Source organism: Solea senegalensis, unplaced genomic scaffold (assembly GCF_019176455.1).
Source record: "Solea senegalensis isolate Sse05_10M unplaced genomic scaffold, IFAPA_SoseM_1 scf7180000013991, whole genome shotgun sequence".
Lineage (NCBI taxonomy): Eukaryota > Metazoa > Chordata > Actinopteri > Pleuronectiformes > Soleidae > Solea > Solea senegalensis.
In genome coordinates, this window is record NW_025320932.1 from 29,514 (window position 1) to 55,141 (window position 25,628).

The 25,628-nt window shown below is 41.6% G+C and overlaps 1 protein-coding gene across 1 annotated transcript in view; it reads left to right on the top strand.

The window, feature by feature from the left end:
* Positions 1-2,156: 2,156 nt before the first annotated feature.
* The window catches only part of LOC122760729 (c-Maf inducing protein), a 35,766-nt gene continuing 12,294 nt past the window's right edge, over positions 2,157-25,628 (top strand). The window contains exons 1-9 of the mRNA XM_044015890.1: positions 2,157-2,992; positions 10,549-10,674; positions 19,735-19,785; positions 19,934-20,095; positions 20,229-20,270; positions 20,623-20,685; positions 22,284-22,364; positions 22,722-22,825; positions 23,059-23,163. Coding sequence (XP_043871825.1) covers positions 2,651-2,992; positions 10,549-10,674; positions 19,735-19,785; positions 19,934-20,095; positions 20,229-20,270; positions 20,623-20,685; positions 22,284-22,364; positions 22,722-22,825; positions 23,059-23,163 — 1,076 coding nt within the window. The 5' untranslated portion in view covers positions 2,157-2,650. The remainder of the gene's footprint in view (positions 2,993-10,548; positions 10,675-19,734; positions 19,786-19,933; positions 20,096-20,228; positions 20,271-20,622; positions 20,686-22,283; positions 22,365-22,721; positions 22,826-23,058; positions 23,164-25,628) is intronic.

The window sequence follows — 25,628 nt, forward strand, 5'->3', positions numbered from 1 at the left end:
CCTCTCGTCAGGCACTGATGATTCCGTGGATGGAAACACATTTTTTTAAATTGTATTTTATGACGATCATGTGGTGATGGATTCAAACGCTTGATAAATGAGCCGCGTGTTCACCGTCTGGTTGAGACTATGTTTTTTAGCTTTGTCTCTACCTTTTTTTTATTTTTTTGGTTAAGACCTGGTTTTAAGGTTAGACTTGGGTTTAGGTTAAGGTTAGAAGAAGGGGCTGGGGAGTGGGTAATGTCAATGTGTCCTCACTAAGACATAAAAACAAGCGTGTGTGTGTGTGTGACACGAGAGACAAAAGACCAAATGTTTGTGTGAGTGAATGAAAAAATAGGAATTCACTCAAAGTCAGCTGAGGAGGTGGAGTCTCTGTCCTGAGGACAGGTGTCTCTGTGGGACAGACATGTGCAGCGTGTCCTGAGGACAGGTGTCTCTGTGGAACAGACATGCGGAGGCTCTGTCCTTTGTCTCTGCTCGTACCATCATCATCGTCATCAGTAAATACTACAGTCTGTGTTTGAGCTGTCCTCACATGTTAGCATCACATGACCCTCGTGTGTGTGTGTATCACAGTGTGTGTTTGAGGAAGTTTTGTCAGACGGTGTTGTTTGTCTGTGTCAAAGTAATAAAAACAAACAAAGAGAAACTCACCTCTCATCTCCAGCTACTTCCTGTGTGCAGTTTTCAACAACACAACCATGTGTGTGTTTTTGTGATGGTAGGTGATCATCTACTGGGTGTGGGTGTGTGTGCACGCCCAATCATGTTCCCCTTCAACTTTGGTCAGAATCTACACACAACAAAGAGAAAGAAGCAGCTCCCCCTTGTGGTACTTGAAAAAAACCACTAGGACTGTATGTTGGTGAATAATAAGTCACTCACATCAACTTAGTTGAAATGTTTTTTCCACTCATGAAAATTCACCACAATCTACTTCATATTAAAGATTATTTTACAGCCGTACAATTATGTCTTTTCCTTTTATCAGACACACACACACACACAGGTTACCTGACCAGCACTTAAATCCAGCTCCAGGTTTGTATGTACTTTTTGTTTTGAAATGAAAATGTATAATAAAACAAAATCATGTCAGTCAGTCAGTCATCATCATCTAACCGCTTTATCCTCCACCAGAGGGTAGCGGGGGGTGCTGTGCCAATCTCAGCTACATCGGGCGATAGGCGGGGTACACCCTGGCCAGTTCGCCAGTCCATCGCAGGGCCACACACAACTACAGACAAACAACCATTCACGCTCACACTCACTCCTACGGTCAATTTAGAGTGTCCAATTTACCTAATCCCCACATTGCATGTTTTTGGACTGTGGGAGGAAGCTGAAGAACACTGAGAGAACCCACGCACACACGGGGAGAACATGCAAACTCCATGCAGAAAGGCCCTTGTTCCAACTGGGGCTCGAACCCGGGTCTTCTCGCTGCAAGGCGAGAGTGCTAACCAGTATACCACCGTGTGGCCCACAAAATCATGTATGTAACACAATTGTAACACACTTTATATGCAATGACAAGTGAAAATTATAAACAAAATGAATAAAAAGGAAATTAATTGAACGCTCAGGTTTCAGCCACTTCACAAAAAAGTAGTGGGCGTGTCCCAGTGGAACACTGACGTCATTTGTCGTTTTAGCCCCGCCCCCTCACAGCCTTCGCTCACACAGCGATGTCATCTGTCGTTTTAGCCCCGCCCCAGAGAGACGCGAGGACACGTCAGAGAGACGTGAGGAGATGTCAGGGACGTGTGGACATGTGAGAGACAGAAGGGAAAGTTGACTTAAAATTTAATTTAAATTATATAAAAGAGAAGAGTTTTGTTTAAAGGTAGTTCTAATACACTTTTAAGACATAAATAAATACATATGTCATCATTTCCTGTGGAAAAAAAAAAGAAACAGTACCATCAACATTCATCCATGTTCCTGGGCACGGGGGGCGGGGTTTTATTGGAGGCGGGGCTTGAGGAGGGAGCGTGCGCCCTCGGCAGACAGTCGAGCAAAAAAAGAGAAAAAAAAAGAGACGGCTCATCCGCTCGCCTCCCCATTGACGTCACTCCGGTATCACATGAACGCGCAGGCACCAATCAGCGCGGCCGCTGCCGGAGCGAGAGCGACAACCAGAGCAGCTCCTTCACCAGCGAGACACACAGTCAAAGGAAACCGAGTGTGGAGCGTGGAACCTCCGCGAAAAAACCCACGGAGGAGCGCGAGGAATACCGGAGCCGCCGCCACAGGAGCTCCCCCCCCGCGTGTTCTCGGTTCGTGTGTGCGCGCTGTGGATATTCGCGAGCGGCACCGGGGCGGACACGGCGGAGCAGGCCGTGACGGCCCTGACGGTTTAAACCGGAGGAGGGGGGAGACACGCGCCGTGACGCCGTGGAGGAAAAAATGGTGGATTATTTTCATTGTGTCATAAAAAGCTTCCTGTTGCCGTGAGGCCGCGTCTCTGCCGCGTCAGTGCCGCGTCCGTGTCGCCCTCTCCACAGGCTGATCCGTCCTTTTCTCTTCCTCACATTCATGTAGGATCGTGAGTGTGTGTGTGAGTGAGTGAGTGAGTGAGTGTGTGCGTGCGTGAGTGTGTGTGTGTGTGTAAGAGACGCGAACATTGTTGGATACATTAGTAGACATGGATTTCAGCGGCGGAAGCAGCGAGCTGCACAACAACCAGTTCTATCCGTGCGAGGAGAACAAGCCTCTGCTGGGCGACACGATGATGCTCGTGACCGAGGGCAACAATAACAACACCAGCGGCAGCAGCGGCAGGCTGTGCGCGGGGCCGTGCAGGAGGCCGCTGCACCACTGCGGCGGCAGTGGCATGAGATACAAGCTGCTGCACGAGGGCGACATCCAGGTGTGCGTGGTCAAGCACCCACGCACCTTCCTCAGCAAGATCCTCACCTCCAAGTTCCTGCGGCGGTGGGAGCCGCATCACCTGACGCTGACGGACAGCAGCCTCACCTCCGCCACCGTGAGTGCCCGCTGCACCCTCTGTGTGTGTGTGTGTGTGTGTGTGATGATGATGATGATGATGATGATAATAATAATAACAATAATAATAATAATAACGATAACGCAGTGTGTGTCAGTCCACGCGCAGCTTTGTTGTCCTGACGCAGACGCGCACGCACATTACGCACGTTTTTCTGTCGTTGACGCAGTTTTACGAGAAGGCCGCGAGCTTTTCACGGCCCTTTGTGCTGATACTGTAGCTGCCACACACACACACACACACACGTCTCCGCGTTGACTTCAATTCATTTGTTCAGACTAAACAAAGTCTTATCACTAACCATAACCATGACCAGCCAATGACTAACACTAACCATAAATAACCACTTTTGGAAGTCGCTTTGGATAAAAGCGTCTGCTAAATGACATGTAATGTAATGTAACCTTAACCTCAATCCTTAGTCCTAAACTTAACTAGGTTCAGTTAGCCTCATTAGAACCAGGTTTTGGTCTCCATGAGTGTTTATGACAGAAAACACACACACACTCGTTCTGGTACACGTATCTTTGTGGGGACACTGGTAGATGGTGAGGTGAATTTTACACCCAAACATTTCCATCTCTATCTTTAAAAATAAAAAAACAACATGAAAGTCTGTATTCGTTTCCACGGTAACAGTGTCCAGTCTCTGTTATTGTTTGGATTGAGAGAGGCAGAAGTTACATACTATGTTTTTAATTTGTAAAATACCAGGAATCAACAAAAGTATTTTATTTTAAGCCTAATTATTTGTGTTTGTAGCAGCACATTTATGATCAGTGTTATTGTTTGTCACTGTGATGTTGAACTGTGTGAGTAATCTGGTTTCATACAGCCATGTAATCTGATTACATCCACCAGAATAACCTGACTGTGTCCACTGAAACAATTGGATAACTTCAGATTGTACCCAGCAAAGTAGTCCAATTTTAACTGCCTCTGTAGTTTGTCTTCACACAGCATGGCAATCTGAATAATCTGATTATGTATGCTAAAATAATTGAATAAATATGCTCAAATGATCTGAGTACATTAACAAAAACTGTCTGAATGCACCCTCCGTTACAAGTCATCTGATTCCAGTGATTCCAGCGCAATCTGGGTACATATGCTAAAAGTAATCTCATTACACCCAGTGAAGTGTAATGACTGTCTGTATAGTTTGTCTGAAGAAATGTATGTTAAGGTCATGTGATACAGATCATAAACAGTAGATTATATTTTATTTGACCGTGTATTTTCACTCTCAAACGTTTCATGAGTCCAGAGAAACAACCTGTGCTCTCACACCAAAGCCCATAGAGAAAACCAGTGATTTTAACATCACACACAGGAGTTGTTGATCCACTGCTGCCTCCATCACTAAGTTCTAATGTCTTATTTTGTCACTTCTGCATTTAAAATCCTTTATTCCGATATAGGTCAGTGACACAATGTGACCACACGAGGCAGCAGAGGACCAGCAGCTCCTGTGTCCCCGCCAGCTAAAATCACTGATTTTCTCTATGAAGTTTGGTGTGGGAGAGTGCGTGGTTTACAAACTTGAGAGTCCTGTTGGAAACGTCTGTCTCACAGTGAGATAAAGACGTGGACGTGTTCTGAAGACATTGTAGACTTTACTACGCGTGTCCCAGTTGTTCCTGGGGACGTGGGTCAGGCTGCTTCTCAGTCGTGCAGCACCGTTTCTAAACCAGCTATTGTGGTTTCTGAACCGTGACACATTTTTAATGAGCCGCTGTGATGTCCATGTCTGTGGTGAGCAGAATAATCCTGAAATAAGAAGAATAATAATAAAAGCCTTTATTTCCACCTTCTGTTATCATCAACACGTCTGACATTTCCCACAGAGTGAGCTCTGTTTTATCAACACATTGTTTGAGGCTTGTTATACGTGTGTGTGTGTGTGTGTGTGTGTGAGAAATCACATGACCTTACTGTTTGCATCACTTTCGTTTTATTCACATCTTGGTAACCTTGTTTAAAATGAACTCTTCTCGGTATAAAACGCATTTAGAGAGTTGTTTTGTAACAAGTGGTGGAGTGGCTCACCACTTGTACCCTGTGTGCGATAGACATCAGGGTCGCAAGTTCAACTCCACCCCTGGCTGATTGTACTCAATTGCGTTGTAAGTTGCTTTGGATTAGAGTGTCTGCTAAATGACATGTAAATGTAAGAAGGAATTGGATTTTTTTTTTTTATTGCGTTGCGATAAAAATTGCTCACACAATAAGCCGAAGTTTTATTATTGTGATGATTGTCAATAAGAAAAATATTCTTTTAACGGAGTCAATTTTTATACAAATATACATACGTATGTATATACACGTGTGTGTGTATATATATATATTTTTTAAATCCCCTTAGGGGATCCTAAGGGGGCATTTTGACCCATCCTAGAATTAGGAGCAGTGGGCTGCCACACTGAGTAGCGCACAGGGAGCATTGGGGCTCAGGGGTACCCCAGCCCTTTTTGGCCAGGTGGGGATTTGAACCGGCGACCCTCTGGATACAAGTCAAGTTCCCTTTCCACTTGGCCACGAATGTGCCCATATACACATCTCTCTGTCTCACTCTGTCTGTCTCACTGTTGCATGAATGTGCATTTCTCAGATTGGCGTTGTTGTCCGGTGGTTTTTGTGGGCAGAGGAACAATGAGCTTCACTCTCTGACAGAGCTGTGTGTGTGTGTGTGTGTGTATGAGTGACACAGTGTGTGTGTGTGTGTGTGTGGACGGACCACTTGTCAAACAAACATATCTTTGTGAGGACATTTACAGGACATAACAGAGTTTTTGAGGATTAAGACCTGGTCTTAGGGTTAGAATTAAGAGACGTGTGTGTGTGTGTGTGTGTGTGGCTTTAATTAGATCCAGTAACAGAACTCGCATGAATCCAATTTAAAGCAGAGCATGTGAAACTACTTAAAGGGATAGTGTGTTTTATTGATCTGCAGACTGTAGAACAGCAGTAAGCCACGTTTAAATGTATTGTTGATGACAGAAGCATTTATTGATTATATATTAGAGAAGTCCTTGGTGACGGTTAATGAAGATTCTACTTCATCAGAAACAAACTGTCTCTCAGTGGAAACACAAGTCTCCCACACCAAAGTCCACAGAGAAAACCTGTGATTTTAACATCACACACAGGACTTGTTGATGTTCAAACGTCTGATTTTCACTTCAGGTTTTAAAATAATGTGTTCAGATTGACCTCAGTGATACAAAGTGACCACATGAGGCAGTAGAGGACCAGCAGCTCCTGTCCCCACAGGACAAAAAATGATCATGTGACGTAGATTTTATGAAGTAGGTCTCTTGTGCTAAAGGACTTGTGTCTCCACAGACAGACGGTTTTGTCTGATACATGTTCTCAAGACAGGGGATATGGACATGTGCACACACAGTGGAATACAACAAAGTGTGAGAATCAGTTCAACTTTTATTTTTCCTCTGAAAATAATGTGTGTGTGTGTTTCCTGATGTGGTTTGTGTGTGCGTCATTAAAGCTGCTGCCGCACAAAGATTATTCACAAATGTGGATTAAACCAAACGCTGTCACCGTCATGTCCAGTCAACAAGGTGTTCATTCAAGAAATCCTTTTACTCATGCACTTACATGTGGTGTTCATGTTTATATCCACTATTATTATTATTGTTATGAACATCCAGATCAGCTGATCATGTGACGCTATCACTCTGCTAAAGAGGAAATACAAAATAAAAGGAGAAACACACACACACACACGTTTACAAACACTCCCACATGAACAAAGCAACATTTAGCTCACTCTCCCACACCAAAGCCCATAGAGAAAATCAGTGATTTTAGCCTGCAGGGACACAGGAGCTGCTGGCCCCCTGCTGCCTCGTGTGGTCACTTTGTGTCACTGACGTCAATTTGTCGACTTAGACTAACGTAACTGAGTCTACAAGATTCCACTTCATTTTGAAAGTGTGTCAACATTAAGCTCCGCTTTCTTCTGGTGTTTTCAGCAGGACTCTTGTCGTGTGCGTCAGCGTTGGCGCTCGTTTTCCGCGCGTCTGACTCTTGAGGTTCAGCGTCCGACAGAGAAGGAGAAGTGGCGCTCGTGTTTTCCCGTCCACTCCTCCAGAAGTGACGTCCCAGTTCTTTGGGTCAGACCATAAATGAGAAGTGAAACTATCGTGTTGCAGCGCGTACACAGCGCTTTACCCTCTAATCTCAGCAATGACCTCAGAACTCATGAGAGGAAAAGAGTTAAAATCCTTAAATCAGAGATGAAGTCGGAGTTAGCTGATACAAATTCTGGGATTAGAGATTTCTGCCATTTTTCAGATTCTTAAATGTGAATATTTTCTAGTTTCTTTGCTCCATAAAACAAAGAAATCATTCAAATGAAATCATTTTGTTTTTGAGGACACTGTCTATCCGTCTCTCTGTGTGTCCGTCCGTCCGAGGTTGACAAACACTGAATTACTCGACTGTGAAACTGTTTGTTAGCTGCAGCCTCAGATTATTTCAGTTATTATGTTGTTTTCTTCTTCTTCTCTGTCTGCTTCTCCCTGGAAACACACAAAAAACATGACATTACATCTTCATCCTCTTGTTTCTATGGCAACACAGCAGTGGAGAGAGAGAGCGAGAGAGAGGCAGTCACTGGCTGATGGAGTATCCATGGCAACGCTCAGCTGGTCATCAGAAAATTGAACTTCCTTGGGTTTTGTCTGCGTCTCTTCAAAGAAACACACTCGTCTGTTCGACTCGCTGTTTCACACGAGGAAGTCATTTTGAAAAACTGTCTGTCAGTCAAGACGAGGATAGACAGACAGTTGGACAGGGGGACAGACAGAGACAGGTTTTTTGACTCTACTGAGGAAATGAGGCGTCTTAGCCAGAACCAATATTTGATGTAGAGGTCTGTCGTCCATAATGAAAATCGTGTGTGTGTGTGTGGTGAGACAGAGTCTGCTTGCTCTGTCAGCAGCAGAGGGAGGTGGACATGAAGCAACAGCCTGTTTGTTCTTCACTGAGAGGAGGTGGGGGAGTGAGTGAGCTGCCTTTTTGCTGGAGAGAGAGATGGATGCAAATAAAAAGAACCACCTGTCTGCAGAAACAGCATTGTCACAGCACTTACAGTACATGTGTTTGTGTTGAGAGGAACCGCCTGTGTGTGTGTGTGTGTGTGTGTGTGTGTGTGTGTGTGTGTGTGTGTGTGTGTGTGTGTGTGTGTGTGTGTGTGTGTGTGTGTGTGTGTGTGTGTGTGTGTGTGTGAAGGCAGTGGAGTTATACCAGAACAGTCTGTGGTGGAGGAGCTATTTCATTTTTATCACGTTAGTCCGACTAAAACAGAGCTTTTAAAATACGTTAGTCCGACTAAAACAGAGCTTTTAAAACACGTTAGTCCGACTAAAACAGAGCTTTTAAAGCGTGTTATCCGACTAAAGCGAGCTTTAAAATACATTAGTCCGACTAAAACAGAGCTTTTAAAAGCGTTAGTCGACTAAAACAGAGCTTTTAAAGCGTGTTAGTCCGACACTAAAACCGAGCTGTTAAAAGCGTTAGTCGACTAAACCGAGTTGTTAAAAGCGTTAGTCCGACTAAAATAGAGCTTTTAAAACCGCGTTAGTCCGACTAAACCGAGCTGTTAAAACCGCGTTAAAACTGAGCTTTGTTAGTCCCTAAAGCAAGCTTTTTAAAACCGTTAGTCCGACTAAAACAGAGCTTTTAAAACATGTTAGTCCGACTAAAACTGAGCTGTTAAAACGCATTAGTCCGACTAAAGCAGAGCTGTTAAAACACATTAGTCCGACTAAAACAGAGCTTTTAAAACACGTTAGTCCAACTAAAACCGAGCTGTTAAAACGCATTAGTCCGACTAAAACAGAGCTTTTAAAACCGTTAGTCGACTAAAACAGAGCTGTTAAAGTCCTAAAACAGAGCTTTTAAAACACGTTAGTCCGACTAAAACAAAGCTTTTAAAACACGTTAGTCCGACTAATATACTACATATGTTATGACTATATATGCATCTAATATATATGTATGAATAAAATATTAATATAATATTGTGATTGTTGTTTTACAGATATGCAAATTGACACGATGGAGTATTTACAGTACATCACTTTACAAAAAAGTTTACAATTGAAAGAAAAGAAGAGTTGTTTCTTCATAAAATTAAAAACACATTTTATGAAGGATAACGGCTAATTATGGTTAGCGTCAAAATCCCCAAAAATATGAAGATATTGTTTAGTTGTTGAGAATGTTGGCGTTCACTCTACGGCATTTTCACATTCGGAATAACGGGAAATTCACCATAATCAGCTTCCTGTCAGTGTTTTCTTCTTCTTCTCTTTTTACTCTTACTGTAAGTGATAATGTCCTATATATGGTTTCTTCTTTTGTCTCTATCCTTAAATAAAAATGTAAGTGAGTGAACACAAGCTGACGTTATTGTCTGGAAAAATGAACTGCTGATTCATGTGCCATTTTCTGCTTCACACACGCACACGCACACGTCTTATTATAGATGACACTTCCCTGCAGACTTGTCAGGGGGTTTGAAGATCTACAAGCTCGGTTTCCTTGTGGCTTTCACTCGGCCTCGTTATTTTGATCTGTTTATATTCAGTTTCTCTCTCTCTCTCTCTCTGTTCCTGACTCCGGAAACGTGTGGTCATTTGTCAGCGTTTCTGTAATCATTCTGAGACGAGCAAACAGGTTGTGGCTTGTTACTGTTGTGTGTGTGTGTGTGTGTGTGTGTGTGTAGTGTGTGTGTGTGGACTCAAAGCTTCGTGAACAATGTGTTTCTTGCTGATGTTTTGTGTCATTGTGTGATTAATGGCCTCTGCTTAAATTGATTTTCCACTTTGTCTCAGCGCTCACTGACAGTTCACTGGGAACAATATCAAATGTCACCACAGCTGATAAAGACAACCTGTGTGTGTGTGTGTGTGTGTGTGTGTGTGTGTGTTGTCTGTTGAGATAGAACCTCCCACACCAAACCTTATAGAGAAAATCAGTGGTTTTAACATCACAGCACACAGGAGTTGTTGATCCCCTGCTGCCTCCATCACTGACTTTAAATGTGTTATTTTAGTGAATTCGGCTGTGAATTGAGTCAGTGACTCAAAGTGACCACACGAGGCAGCAGTAGACAAGCAGCTCCTGTGTCCCCGCCAGCTAAAATCACTGATTTTCTCTATAAGGTTTGGTGTGGGAGAGTGAGGGGTTTACAAACTTGAGTTTTCTGTTTTTAAACTGTTACACTGGTAACATTTTCACTGTTCACACAGTTCAATTCTTGTGTTAAGACTCCGTTCAGTCTAGGTTTTATCATTATTTTTACTCTTTTGAGTTTTGTTTTGGTCTCTGAATGTTGGACTCACATTATCCCTCTCTCTCTCTCCCCCCCTCTCTCTCTATATCTCTCCCTCCCTCCCTCTCTCTCTCTCTCACTCTCTCTCTCTCTCTCTCTCTATATATATATATATATATATATATCTCTCCCTCCCTTTCTCTCTTTCTCTATCTCTCTCTCTCTCATCCAGCCCACTGGTTACATGGAGACATGTCTGTCCTACAGCTCCATTGAAGACCTGCAGCTTCTCTCCTGGGACAACGCTCCAAAGTACTGTGTCCAACTGAGTTTCCCTGGAGGAACCGTCCTACTGCAGGTAAATCTCATCATCTTAGAGCCCAGAAGAAGCATATTCTTTGAATTGTTGGGTTTTTTTTTTTACCGCAGAAAGAGTTTTTTATATTAATGTCAAGAGAGGTGTCACCTCTACAGTGGCCTAAACTAAAACAGAACTTTTAAAACACGTTAGTCCGACTAAAACAGAACTTTTAAAACGTTAGTCCGACTAAAACAGAACTTTTAAAACACGTTAGTCTGACTAAAACAGAACTTTTAAAACACGTTAGTCTGACTAAAACAGAACTTTTAAAACACGTTAGTCCGACTAAATCAGAACTTTTAAAACATTAGTGCGACTAAAACAGAACTTATAAAAAATTAGTGCGACTAAAACAGAACTTTTAAAACATGTTAGTCCGACTAAAAACAGAATTTTTAAACATTAGAACAACTAAAACAGAACTTTTAAAACATTAGTCCAACTAAAACAGAACTTTTAAAATCTTAGTCCGACTAAACAGAACAGAAAGGGGACATATTATGCAAAATCAACTTTTTAATCATTTTAATACTTCTATTTGGGACGCTGGAGGCCCTGCCAGTCGCCAAAGTGAGGAAAAAGAATACCCTGTGCATTATGAAGGCAGCATGCGTATTTCACAGAGAATGTTACCACCCACCAGTAAGTTTACTTGGAGAGCTCCACCTTAGCTCCACCTTGTCCCTATAAATTGCCAGAGTGCAGGCGAGGGAGGAAGAGCGGTATTATGTCAATGCGGAGGGACAAGTGTGCTGTTGGTGGCTGCACAGTGGAGCACAGTGTTTTACACAAACTTCCAGCCTCAGAGGATTTTATATATGAAGCTAATGTGCCGGATAAAGTCAGCAAACGTGTGTTCGCACCACTTCACATCAGACTGCGGCCAGTGGTCGCCGTATTTAGTCAGCGTACGTATTTCACCGACGTACAAACACACACATTTTTAAGAAAAGAGCTCATAACTGACCATTCTGACACGTCCTAATTAAAAATGTTTGTTCAGTACGTCCTCCATGACCGGAGCACAGACTCAGTCTGAGACAGTCACATACAGCAGCAGTTTATTCAGCTCGCCGCGCGCTGCTGGCGATCAGCGGTGCTGTCCCTAAGTGTTTTTAACTGATTTACAGTTGGACAGTGTTCGGCTCGATCCTTATGTAGGACGTCTCTTCCTGTGACGGCACAGTTTTCTGCGCACGCTGCCATGTTGATATTGTCAGAGAACTAGTGGAGGGAGGAGGAGAGGAATGGAGCTGAGGGAACAGGATCTGAGCGAGTGAGTGCTGTAAAGAGGACAAATCAGAAACCCCCTGGAAGAAGTGGGTGTGTGTTTGCCTGTGTCTCATTTGCATGTAAAGGGACCATGCACAAAACAGAGCGTTCTGAAAGGGGTGGGTTTAGCAGGGTTATTGAACTGCTATGATGCTTCATCCTTATGGTATTTTGACCAAAGCATGTCACCGACATGTTCATTAGGACACCAGGGAACTAGTTTAACTTGGGGAAATAGGGTATAATATGTCTCCTTTAAAATGTTAGTCCGGCTAAAACAGAACTTTTAAAACATGTTAGTGCGACTAAAACAGAACTTTTAAAACGTGAGTCCGACTAAAACAGAACTCTTAAAACGTGAGTCCGACTAAAACAGAACTTTAAAACGCGTCAGTGCGATTAAAACCTAGCTTTTAAAACACGTTAGTTCGACTAAAATAGAACTTTTAAAAAGTTAGTCCGACAGAACTTTTAAAACATTAGTCCGACTAAAACAGAACTTTAAAACGCGTTTGTGCGACTAAAACCTAGCTTTTAAAACACGTTAGTTCGACTAAAATAGAACTTTTAAAATGTTAGTCCGACTAAAACAGAACTTTTAAAACGTTAGTCCTACTTAAACAACTTTAAAACGCGTTAGTGCGACTAAAACCTAGCTTTTAAAACACGTTAGTTCGACTAAAATAGAACTTTTAAAATGTTAGTCCGACTAAAACCAAGAGTTATTTGACATGGACGTTATTGCTAAATGATTTTTCACACTGATCAAACAATGGTTTCAGAATTAAACCGATCTTTAAATCAGTGAGAATTGGAGGTGGGCAGGATACATATCATGATTGTTGTTTTATAGATATGCAAATTGATGATGGAGTATTTACAACCGAATGTGAAAGTTTTATCTCGAATGATATCAGAATGTAGACAAAACGTTTGACGCGTTCTTGGCGGTCAGAATTGGAAAGTGTGTCCAAACTGGACGTCCATTGTGTTAACCACAGACGTCCACTGAGCGCCACGCTTGGTTCTGTCACCCACAATCCCAGTTGCGAGCCAGTTTAGCTCAGTATCTTTTATCTCAGTAGCTGTGGTGGCCTCTGCGGTCATGTTTGCTCATGTCAGCCGAGTGTGGAAAAACTGCCAGGAGATCATGCCACAATCTGGGGAAACCAACTTCTCCAGCTCTGGAAAGATCATGGAAAATTGTCCGTAACTGTAACGGAAAAGTGAGAATGTCAGCGATTTTAAAAACTGCTGTATTATTTGGTTGAAGATCCTTTTTCATCTCGTTTTCACCTGGATTTGACGGACACGATGTGGAATTAAACACGTTTGTTCTAAAAATACTTGTCCCATGATCGACAGGTGTTTTTGGTTGATAAACTGCTACTTTTGGTTTTAACTATCATGCTCGGTGAAAACATGGCTGCCAGAGGGGACATTGGGGAAAAAGAAGCAAATTTTTGCGACTTAACAAAAGACTTGTGTAATAAAATCTAAGTCTTCAATATCTACGTCACAGGTTCACTTCTTTATCTCACTGTGAGACAGACTTTTCCAGCAGGAAAGTCAAGTTTGTAAACCACTCACTCTCCCACAAGCCCATAGAGAAAATCAGTGATTTTAGCTCACAGGGACGTAGGAGCTGCTGGTCCTCTGCAGCCTCGTGTGGTCACTTTGTGTCACTGACGTACATTGGAACAAAGTATTTTAAATGCAGAATTTTACAAAATAAGACATTTGAACTCAGTGATGGAGGCAGCAGTGGATCAACAACTCCTGTGAGTGTGTGATCACTGATTTTCTCTATGGGCTTTGGTGTGGGAGAGTGAGAGATATATGTGTATATATACATACAGTTGGTACGGAAAGTATTCAGACCCCTTTATATGTTTCAGTCTTTGTTTCATTGCAGCCATTTGCTAAAATCAAAAAAGTTCATTTTATTTCTCATTAATGTACAGTCAGCACCACATCTTGACAGAAAAAAAAACAGAAATGTAGAAATGTTTGCAAATGTATTAAAAAAGAAAAAGTGAAATATCACATGGTCATAGGTATTCAGAGCCTTTGCTGTGACACTCATATTTAACTCACATGCTGTCCATTTCTTCTGATTGTCCTTGAGATGGTTCTGCTCCTTCATTGGACTCCAGCTGTGTTGAATTAAACTGATTGGACTTGATAAGGAAAGGCACACACCTGTCTTTATAAGACCTTACAGCTCACAGTGCATGTCAGAGCAAATGAGAATCATGAGGTCAAAGGAACTGCCCAAGGAGCTCAGAGACAGAATTGTGGCAAGGCACAGATCAGGCCATGGTTACAAAAGATTTTCTGCAGCACTCAAGGTTCCTAAGAGCACAGTGGTCTCCACAATCCTTAGTTTGGGACGACCAGAACTCTTCCTAGACCTGGCCGTCAAACTGAGCAATCGTGGGAGAAGAGCCTTGGTGAGAGAGGTAAAGAAGAACCCAAAGATCACTGTGACTGAGCTCCAGAGATGCAGTAGGGAGATGGGAGAAAGTTCCACAAAGTCAACTATCACTGCAGCCCTCCACCAGTCAGGGCTTTATGGCAAGAATCCTCTCCTCAGTGCAAGACATATGAAAGCCCGCAGAGAGTTTGCCAAGAAACACATGAAGGACTCCCTGACTGTGAGAAATGAGATTCTCTGGTCTGATGAGACCAAGATTTAACTTTTTGGTGTTAATTCTAAGCGGTATGTGTGGAGAAAACCAGACACTGCTCATCACCTGCCTAATACAATCCCAACAGTGAAACATGGTGGTGGCAGCATCATGCTATGGGGTTGTTTTTCAGCTGCAGGGACAGGACGACTGGTTGCAATTGAAGGAAAGATGAATGTGGCCAAGTACAGAGATATCCTGGAAGAAAACCTCTTCCAGAGTGCTCAGGACCTCAGACTGGGCTAAGGTTCACCTTCCAACAAGACAATGACCCTAAGCACACAGCTAAAATAACGAAGGAGTGGCTTCAGAACAACTCTGTGACCATTCTTGACTGGCCCAGCCAGAGCCCTGACCTAAACCCAATCGAGCATCTCTAGAGAGACCTGAAAATAGCTGTCCACCAACGTTCACCATCCAACCTGACAGAACTGGAGAGGATCTGCAAGGAAGAATGGCAGAGGATCCCCAAATCCAGGTGTGAAGAACTTGTTGCATCATTCCCAAGAAGACTGATGGCTGTACTAGCTCAAAAGGAGCTTCTACTCAATACTGAGCAAAGGCTCTGAATACTTATGACCATGTGATATTTCAGTTCTTCTTTTTTAATACATTTGCAAAAATTTCTACATTTCTGTTTTCTTTCTGTCAAGATGTGGTGCTGAGTGTACATTAATGAGAAATAAAATGAACTTTTTTGATTTTAGAAAATGGCTGCAATGAAACAAAGAGTGAAAAATTTAAAGGGGTCTGAATACTTTCCGTGTGTGTGTGTGTGTGTGTGTGTGTGTGTGTGTGTGTAAATATATATATAAATATATACGTATACTGTATATATATGTGTGTGTGTATATATATATAATTGTATGTATGTGTATATATATGTATGTATATATATATATATATATATATATATATATATATACACACACACACACACACAGTGGGGCAAACAAGTATTTAGTCAGGCACCAATTGTGCAAGTTCTCCCACTTAAAATGATGACAGAGCTCTGTAATTTTCATCATAGGTACATTTCAACTGTGAGAGACAGAATGTGAAAGAAAAATCCTGGAAATCACAAATTATGGTGGAAAATAAGTATTTGGTCAATAACAAAAGTTCAACTCAATACTTTGTAATATAACCTTTGTTGGCAATGACAGAGGTCAAACGTTTAATGTAGGTCTTCAACAGGTTTGCACACACTGTAGCAGGTATTTTGGCCAATTCCTCCATGCAGATCTCCTCTAGAGTAGTGATGTTTTGGGGCTGTCGCCGGGCAACACAGACTTTCAACTTCCTCCACAGATTTTCTATGGGGTTGAGGTCTGGAGACTGGCTAGGCCACTCCAGGACTTTGAAATGCTTCTTACAGAGCCACTCCTTCGTTGCCGGGGCGGTGTGTTTGGGGTCATTGTCATGCTGGAAGACCCAGCCACGTTTCATCTTCAATGCTCTCCCTGATGGAAGGAGGTTTTGGCTCAAAATCTCACGATACATGGCCCCATTCATTCTTTCCTTAACACGGATCAGTTGTCCTGTCCCCTTTGCCGAAAAACAGCCCCAAAGCATGATGTTTCCACCCCCATGCTTCACAGTAGGTATGGTGTTCTTGGGATGCAACTCAGCATTCTTCTTCCTCCAAACACGACGAGTTGAGTTTGTACCAAAAAGTTCTATTGTATATGTACTGGCTTAAGCAGGGGGACACGTCTGGCACTGCAGGATTTGAGTCCCTGTCACGGGATGAGATCTTGCGTGGAGCCCCAGATCGAGGGAGATTATCAATGGTCTTGTTTGTCTTCCATTTTCTAATGATTGCTCCCACAGTTGATTTATTCACACCAAGCTGCTTGCCTATTGTAGATTCACTCTTCCCAGCCTGGTGCAGGTCTACAATTTTGTTCCTGGTGTCCTTTGACAGCTCTTTGGTCTTGGCCATGGTGGAGTTTGGAGTCTGACTGTTTGAGGCTGTGGACAAGTGTCTTTTATACAGATAACAACTTCAAATAGGTGCCATTAATACATGTAATGAGTGGAGGACAGAAGAGCTTCTTAAAGAAGAAGTTACAGGTCTGTGAGAGCCAGAGATCTTGCTTGTTTGTAGGTGACCAAATACTTATTTTCCACCATAATTTACAAATAAATTCTTTAAAAATCCTACAATGTGATTTCCTGGATTTTTTCACATTCTGTCTCTCACAGTTGAAGTGTACCTATGATGAAAATTACAGACCACTGTCATCATTTTAAGTGGGAGAACTTGCACAATCGGTGGCTGACTAAATATTTTTTTGCCCCACTGTACACATATATATGTATGTATATGTATGTATAGATACAGTTGTGTGCAAAAGTGTTTGTCACACTTAAATGTTTCAGATTATCAAACAAATTTAAATATTCGACAAAGACAACCCAAGTTAACATAAAATGCAGTTTTTAAGTGATGATTTTACTTATTATGGGGAAAAAACTATCCAAACCTACATGGCCCCATGTGAAAAAGTAATTGCCCCCCTTGTAAAATCACCAGGTCACTGTGGTTAGTCGCATTTTTTGGAAATGTTTACTTGCCACACCCAGGCCTGATTACTGCCAGACCTATTGAATCAAGAGACGACTTAAAGTGAAGTCGGCCAAAAGATCCCAAAAAAGGAAGACATCATGCCGCGATCTAAAGCAATTCAGGAACAAATGAGAAACTAAGTAATTGACATCTATCGATCTGGAAAAGGTCTTTGGGACTCCAGAGAACCACGGTGAGGGCCATTATTCACAAATGGAGAAAACATGGAACAGTGGGCAACCTTCCCATGAGTAGCCAGCCGACAAGAATTACCCCAATAGCGCAGCAACGACTCATGTAAGAGGTCATAAAAGAACCCAGAACAACATCTAAAGAACTGCAGGCCTCACTTGCCTCAGTTAAGGTCAGTGTTCATGACTCCACCATAAGAAAGACACTGGGCAAAAATGGCCTGCATGGCAGAGTTCCAAGACGAAAACCACTGTTGGGCAAAAAGAACATTAAGGTTTGTCTCAATTTTGCCAAAAAACATCTTGACGATCCCCAAGACTTTTTCAAAAAAAGAACATCATACCAACAGTCAAATATGGCGGTGGTAGTGTGATGGTTTGGGGCTGTTTTGCTGCTTCAGGACCTGGAAGACTCGCTGTGATAAATGGAACCATGAATTCTGCTGTTTACCAAAAAATCCTGAACGAGAATGTGCGGCCATCTTTTTGTGACCTCAGGCTGAAGCGAACTTGGGGTCTGCAGCAGGACAATGGCCGTTTCTCAATACTCAAGTAAGCTTAGTTGGGAAGTATATACTTGACATGTACGCTGGGAGTATATACTTGCCAAGTACGGGAGTACACAAGTATGTGACTGTTTCTCAATACTAGTAAGTAAGCAAGTATGTATGTATTGTTCTGCTGTTTGAATGGTGGCTGGCGCCAAGTGCTGCAGCCTCATTACCGCCACCTACAGTGTTGATTAATGAACATATGAAATACTTTTAATAAATGCATATATATTGTTATTATTTCACATTTTAAATATTTAACTTCATTTATTAATTTATTTCTATTAAAATATACAATACAAATAATACAATGTGGAAAATAGATATATTACAGCATTGTAGAGTAGTGTGTGTGTGTATATCAGTCAGTCAGTCATCATCTAACCGCTTTATCCTCCACCAGAGGGTCGCGGGGGGTGCTGTGCCAATCTCTCTATATATCTATGTATATATATATATCTATGTATATATATATGTATATATATATATATATATATATATATGTGTATATGTGTATATATATGTATATGTATATACATATGTATATATATGTATATGTATATATATGTATATACGTATGTATATATATATATATATATGTATATGTATATACATATGTGTATATATATATATATATATATACATATGTATATACATGACGTGTACAAATATATACTACTCTATATATCTAATATTTACATATTATATTTAAATACAGATACAATGACCGTGTGATATAAATCTAAAATTCAAAGTTAAAATAAATAAAACCATAGATCCATAGATCACACCGAGCATCTAATGACAGAGACGTCATGATGTCATCAGGACAGGCCGAGGTAACGCTGCTCTGTGCCCGGCACAGTGAGCACCGAGCATCCGCAGAGGCGGAGCTTATCACCTCCGACAAACGTCGCTGTCAAACTATAAATTTGTCAGATCTTAATACATAAACCACATGTTTAAATTCTAAATGACTAATTTCTCGCCTCAAATAATGTTAGAACTGCGTTCTGGGACACAGAAAAATATTTATTTCAGATTTATATTTCCGGCTTTGAGAACCGTCCTCGCTGTTCGCTTACTTGAGAATTGGAACAGTATGCACAAGTACGCACAAGTATGGATATTAAGAAACGGCCAATGATCCGAAGCACGCCAGCAAGTCCACTTCTGAATGGCTAAAGAAAAACAAAGTGAAGACTTTGGAGTGGCCTAGTCAAAGTCCTGACCTGAATCATATTGAGATGCTGTGGCATGACCTTAAAAAGGCGGTTCATGCCCGAGAACCCTCTAATCTGGCTGAATTACAACAATTCTGCAAAGATGAGTGGGCCAAAATTCCTCCACAGCGTTGTAAAAAGACTCACTGCAAGTTATCGCAAACACTTGATTGCAGTTGTTGCTGCAAACGGTGGCTCAACCAGTTATTAGGTTTAGGGGGCAAACACTTTTTCACACAGGGCCATGTAGATTTAGAGTTTTCTTTTCTTCATTTAAAAAAACGCATTGTGTTTGCTTGTGCAGTCTTTGACTAATATTTAAATTTGTTTAATCTCAAACATTTGTGTGACAAACATGCTAATAAATAAGAAATCAGGATATATACATACTATATATATATGTGTATATATATATATATATATATGTGTGTGTATATATATATAGTGTACGTATTTTGTCTTGTTCAGGATGATCGAGGGATGATAAAAACTGTCTCTTAGTTATCATATTTAACAAGTTGTTTGTGTCTTTGTGTGTGTGTGTGTGTGTTGCCACAGGCTGCAAACAGCTACTTAAGAGACCAGTGGTTTCACTCCCTGCAGTGGAAGGTGAGGTTACAGTTTGTCTTTTATTATTAATGTTAGTTTCATCAACCACTTTAAATCTCCCCCCACACACACACTCACACACACACACACACACACACGTGTGACAGGTCTTTCCTCAATATTTCGCCGCGTCATGTTTTCCCTGCAGAAAAAAATCTACAAGTACAGGAAAGTGCTGAATAACCCAAGTCGCTGGGACGTGGTGCTGAAGGAGATCCGAGCTCTGGTGGACATGGCTCTGACCTCGCCACTGCAGGACGACTCCATCCACCAGGCGCCGCTGCACATCATCTCCACCCTGCTGGCTGAGGTGGGTACTGCACTGCTCTCTTTAATGTTGATACATAAGAAAAAAAACTACATTTATATTTTAAATGTAGGTCTTTAAAGAGCTTAAAGAGCAGAGCTTAAAGGTTTTGTTTTCCGTCCTCTCTCTGCTGCAGAACTCAAACCTCAGCGCTCAGGACCATGAGAACATCATTGTGGTGAGTCAGCGTGAAGTTCACTGTCACTGTGAACTCATGTTTGATGTTGGCTCTGGAGTCAATGATTAACCCTCTGTAGTCGGAGCTTCTGCTCGTCGTGATCCACAGACTGAGCAGAATAAACACACATGGGGTGTGTGTGTGTGTGTGTGTGTGTGTGTGTGTGTGTGTGTGTGTGTGTGTGTGTGTGTGTGTGTGTGTGTGTGTCTGTGTGTGTGTGTGTGTGTGTGTGTATGAAGCTTGTCAGGTTTAATGAGGCTCCTGCAGCTGAAAGCACATCTACACAGGTACTGGCTCCAGGCCAGAGTAAATATGAGAGAGGAGATATTCATCTGTGTGTGTGTGTGTGCAGGCCATCGCTCCTCTCCTGGAAAACAACCACCCTCCTCCTGACCTGTGTGAGTTCTTCTGTAAGGTAAGCTCCTCCATCATCTCTGTATTTCTTCTCTCTGCCTGATCTGTGACCAGAAACGCCATTTGTTCTGTGCATGTGCAAAGTGTGACTACTTCCTGTTCCCGTTTAAGTTTTATATCAGTTTTCGAACAACTAATTAAAGGAAAGATAACGTAAAAAAACAAACAAACATGTATTTAATGCACAAACAATCATTCTAAGCTTGATTTTATTGTCAACTCTTATGGCAAAAGTTTTTTTATGGTAAGTAGTAATAAAGCAAAGCCTTAGTGGCTTTTATTTTGAAGGTCAGGGTTAAAGGAAGTGGTGATGTGTAAGATGGAGTTATTGATAATGTGTATGACTTAATAACTCTGTTATGCTATTAAACATGAAAATGTGTATTTTATTGTAGGGATGTCCCGATCCGATATTGATCAGCCAAGAAACGAGATTATATCGGACTGTCTCTATAATCTCCGATACAACAGTCCATTCCGCTCCAGCACTTCTATCCTGCAGCGCCCGTTGTGATCATGTGGGCTCTGCTTGTTGGATGCATGAAGATCACATGATCACAACAACAGTGTGTGTTGCGCTACTGATATTTCAGAGGTTAACCATTTTTCTTTATCCTCTGAACTCGGAGGCTACGAAGCTGCATAGCCAGCGCGAGTTAGCCGTTAGCACCACGCTAGCACGTCCTGAGGCTAGCTGCTAAAACAACATTATTTCAGCGCCACCGGTCAACAGCCTCCATTTGTTAATTATACCCAAAAAAGCAGCCATGCCAAGAGCTTTGTGTGTTTTAAATGTGTCCTGAAGTTCCACACACGGAGCTAAGTACGTCTGCGGGGCCGGTCCCCGGGCTCCGGGTTTACCTGCGGGACGAGTCACTCACCCTGTGTGGGTTGGGCTAATCCAAAATAGTGAAAACAAGGGGGTGTTCTCTGAAGACACGCTGTTACCTGTGAAAACAGACCCATTAGCACTTGGTACTTTCCTCCTGATGAAATCAACCATAGACTGTATGAAATTAATATGGAGAAAAATCAAATATTTTAAGTTGAAGGTTAAAATTGATGTAACCATTGGTTGATAATAAATGGTCAGTTTTTCTCATGCTATTGTTCTCTGTTTAAGTAATATCACTTGATCAAACCTATTCTAACATTCCACACTACAAAATATGTCATTACAGTATGTATGATTCGTGCTGATATCGTATCGGATCGATATCGGCCAATACTCAAGGCTGCAATATCGGTATCGTATCGGAAGTGAAAAAGTTGTATCGGGACATCCCTATTTTACAACAATTTAAACGAAAGATGACGTAAATACAATTAAACAATTAAAGACAACTTCAAAACTATAACTACTAAAATGAAAGATACCATAAATAGGTTTTATCTATTGAGAATATCGATTAAAAACTTGAATTATACTTCATAAGAACTGCCCTTAAAGATGTAATACAACATTATTTTATTCAAAATCCCTGAAACTGTGGACAGGAAGTAGTCACACGTATGAAGAACACGTCAGATTTTCCAGTACGTAAGTTAGAGACAAGTAAGAGACAAACTAAAGCTCTGCTGCTGATGCGTGTGTTGCAGCACTGTCGCGAGCGGCCGCGCTCCATGGTCGTGATTGAAGTGTTCACTCCAGTGGTCCAGAGGATCCTCAAACACAACATGGTGAGTTAGGTGCTGTGTGTTGTTTACGTTTGAAGTAGAAGATTTACTGCGCCTGTTTGCACCTGTACAATGTCTACATACTTACATGAACAGTAGGGGGCAGTGGAGAGGCAGTAAGTCTACGATCTCTGTCACATGTCTACGTCTTTATCTCACTGTGAGACAGACTTTTCTGACAGGAAACGGAAGTTTGTAAAACACTCACTCCCCCACACCAAAGTCCATAGAGAAAATCAGTGATTTTAGCTGCGGGGACACAGAAGCTGCTGGTCCTCTGCTGCCTCGTGTGGTCACTTTGTGTCACTGTGTTAAGTCTGAGTGAAGGAAAGTAAAATGTGATGTTTTCACACGGTGTAGGATTTCGGGAAGTGCCCTCGCCTGCGTCTCTTCACTCAGGAGTACATCCTGGCTCTGAACGAGCTCAACGCTGGCATGGAGGTCGTCAAGAAGTTCGTCCACAGGTGAGAAACTGTCCGGTCGGGAATGTTATCAGACTTTAATCAACAATGATTTGACTCAAGCAGACATTTGTTTATGTTTAAAAAGTTACGTACTGCAGCTTTAAGTTAAGTGAATCACTGACAGAAGCTAAGTTTGTCTGATGTTGTCCTTCTCTGGACAGATGCTGGACCCGCAGTGAATGTATGGCCTTTAACTGTGCGTGTGTGTGTGTGTGTGTGTGTGTGTGTTGCAGCATGCACGGACCAACAGGTCAGTGTCCTCACCCTCGTGTCCTGCCAAACCTGGTGGCAGTTTGCCTCGCTGCCATTTATTCCTGCTATGAGGAGTTCATCAACAGGTCGGTCACACACACACACACAGATTTTGTGTTTTTGGGTTGTTTTTTTTCCCCTCTGAAGGGACTCGAGGTTGAGATGTATATGTGTGTGTGTTTGTGTGTGTGTGTATATACATATATATGTATGTATACATGTACATATATATGTATATGTGTTTGTATATACAAATATATGTATGTTTACGTGTACATATATGTGTATACATACATATATGTGTGTATATACAAATATATGTATGTATACATGTACATATATATGTATATGTGTATATATACATATATATGTATGTATATATGTATATGTGTGTATATATATACACACATATACAGTTGAAACCAGAAGTTGACATACACTATATAAAAAGACACGTGTGCTTTTATCACTGTCTAACATGAAATCAGACAATCACTTTTCCTGTTTTAGGTCCGTTATGTTTACCAAAATTATTTCTATTTGCTAAATGCCAGAATAATGAGAGAAGGATTTTTTTAGACATTATTTATTACTTTCTTCAAAGTCAGAAGTTTACATAAACTAAGATTATTATGTCTTTAAACAATTTGGGAAAGCCCAAATGAAGATGTCATGTCTTTGGAAGCTCCTGATAGGTTTACTGACAACATTTGAGTTAATTATAGACACACCTGTGGATGTATTTTAAGGCACACCTGTGGATGTATTTTCTTTGTGTAACTTAATGGGAAAGTCAAAAGAAATCAGCCGATATCAGGAAGAGAATTGTGGACTTGCACAAGAAAAATATGTATATAGTGTGTGTGTGTGTGTACATATATATGTACACATATATATGCATATATATGTGTAAACATATATATATATATATATATATACACATATATATGTGTGTATATATCTACATGTGTGTGTTTGTTTTACGTGCATTATATACATATATATCTGGAAGAATCTGGAAACAAAGCCCAGAGGAGCAGAATCCTCGATGTTATCATTATTGATGAGAATCAGATTGTGTTCACTGAGCCTTTAACTGTAAAAGATAAACCTGCTTCATTATCTTAGTTAATTCTGTCACTTTAATGACAAACGGCAGACGTCATCCTCTGTGTGTGTGTGTGTGTGTGTGTGTGTGTTCAGCTGCTCATTTGTTCATGTTTTTTCTTCATTGATTAGACAAACACGTGATCGGTAATTTCCCGCATGTTGTCGGACAAATGTGAAGGAAGCAAACAGTGATTTGCAGATGCTGCCGGGAAAGTGGCTCATCACCGAGCGCATTATGTCGTTTACCGCCATAAACTCATTCATCATCGTACGACAGAGACGGCCGTTCATTTTTCTCCTGTAAGAAGCAAAGAAAAACAAACACGGCAGGAAACAGATTGAATTAACTGCACAGATAATCACATCACGCCATAATGTCGTTACACTTATGTCTTCTAAATTTGTTTTAGTGGGAAAAATCTCATGGGGAAAATACACGAGATGATTGAAAACACAACTCTACGCTTTCCTGTTTGTGACATTTTTTGTCAAATTAAATAAATGTCGATGTTTTTGTGCAAGAAATCCTTCAGTTTAGTTATTAATATCATGATAATGATTCGTAAGAGAGACACATTCAGTGTAATTACTTGCAGACGAAATACAGTATGCTGCATTCCATTTACATCAAACAGTGTAGCAACATGCGTACGACTGATTAACGGTAAATGTATCAGTGATTATGTGAACGGCGCCTGCGATCTCGTAAACTCCGATCTCCAACAATATGCTTTTTCTACAGTGGAAGAATTTGGTTAAGTGATGTTGGGGGTTTGCGATTTTAAAAAGTCTCGGTCACAGGGTTCCCTCTTTAAAGGAGACATATTATACCCTATTTCCCCCATTAAAATAGTTCCCTGGTGTCCTAATGAACATGTCAGTGACATGCTTTGGTCAAAATACCATAAGGATGAAGCACCATAACAGTTCAATAACCCTGCTAAACCCGCCCCTTTCAGAACGCTCGGTTTTGTGCAAATGAGACACAGGCAAACACACACCCACTTCTTCCAGGTTGTTTCTGATTTGTCCTCTTTACAGCGCTCACTCGCTCAGCTCCTGTTCCATTCCTCCCCCCCTCCCTCCAGTAGTTCTCTGACAATATCAACATGGCAGCGTGCGCGGAAAACAGCGTGAGTGCGGTCAAAGGAAGAGACGTCCTACATAAGGATCGAGCCGAACACTGTCCAACTGTAAATCGGTTAAAAAACACTTAGGGACAGCACCACTGATCGCGAGCAGCACGCGGCGAGCTGAATAAACTGCTGCTGTATGTGACTGTGCTCCTGAGCTGGCGGTCAGTCACATACAGCGGCAGTTTATGCAGCTCGCCGTTAGCGATCAGCGGTGCTGTCCCTTAGCCTTTTTAACTGATTTTCACAGAGAGTGCCGTCACAGGAAGAGACCTCCGACACATGGATACTTACGGACAGCACCGCTG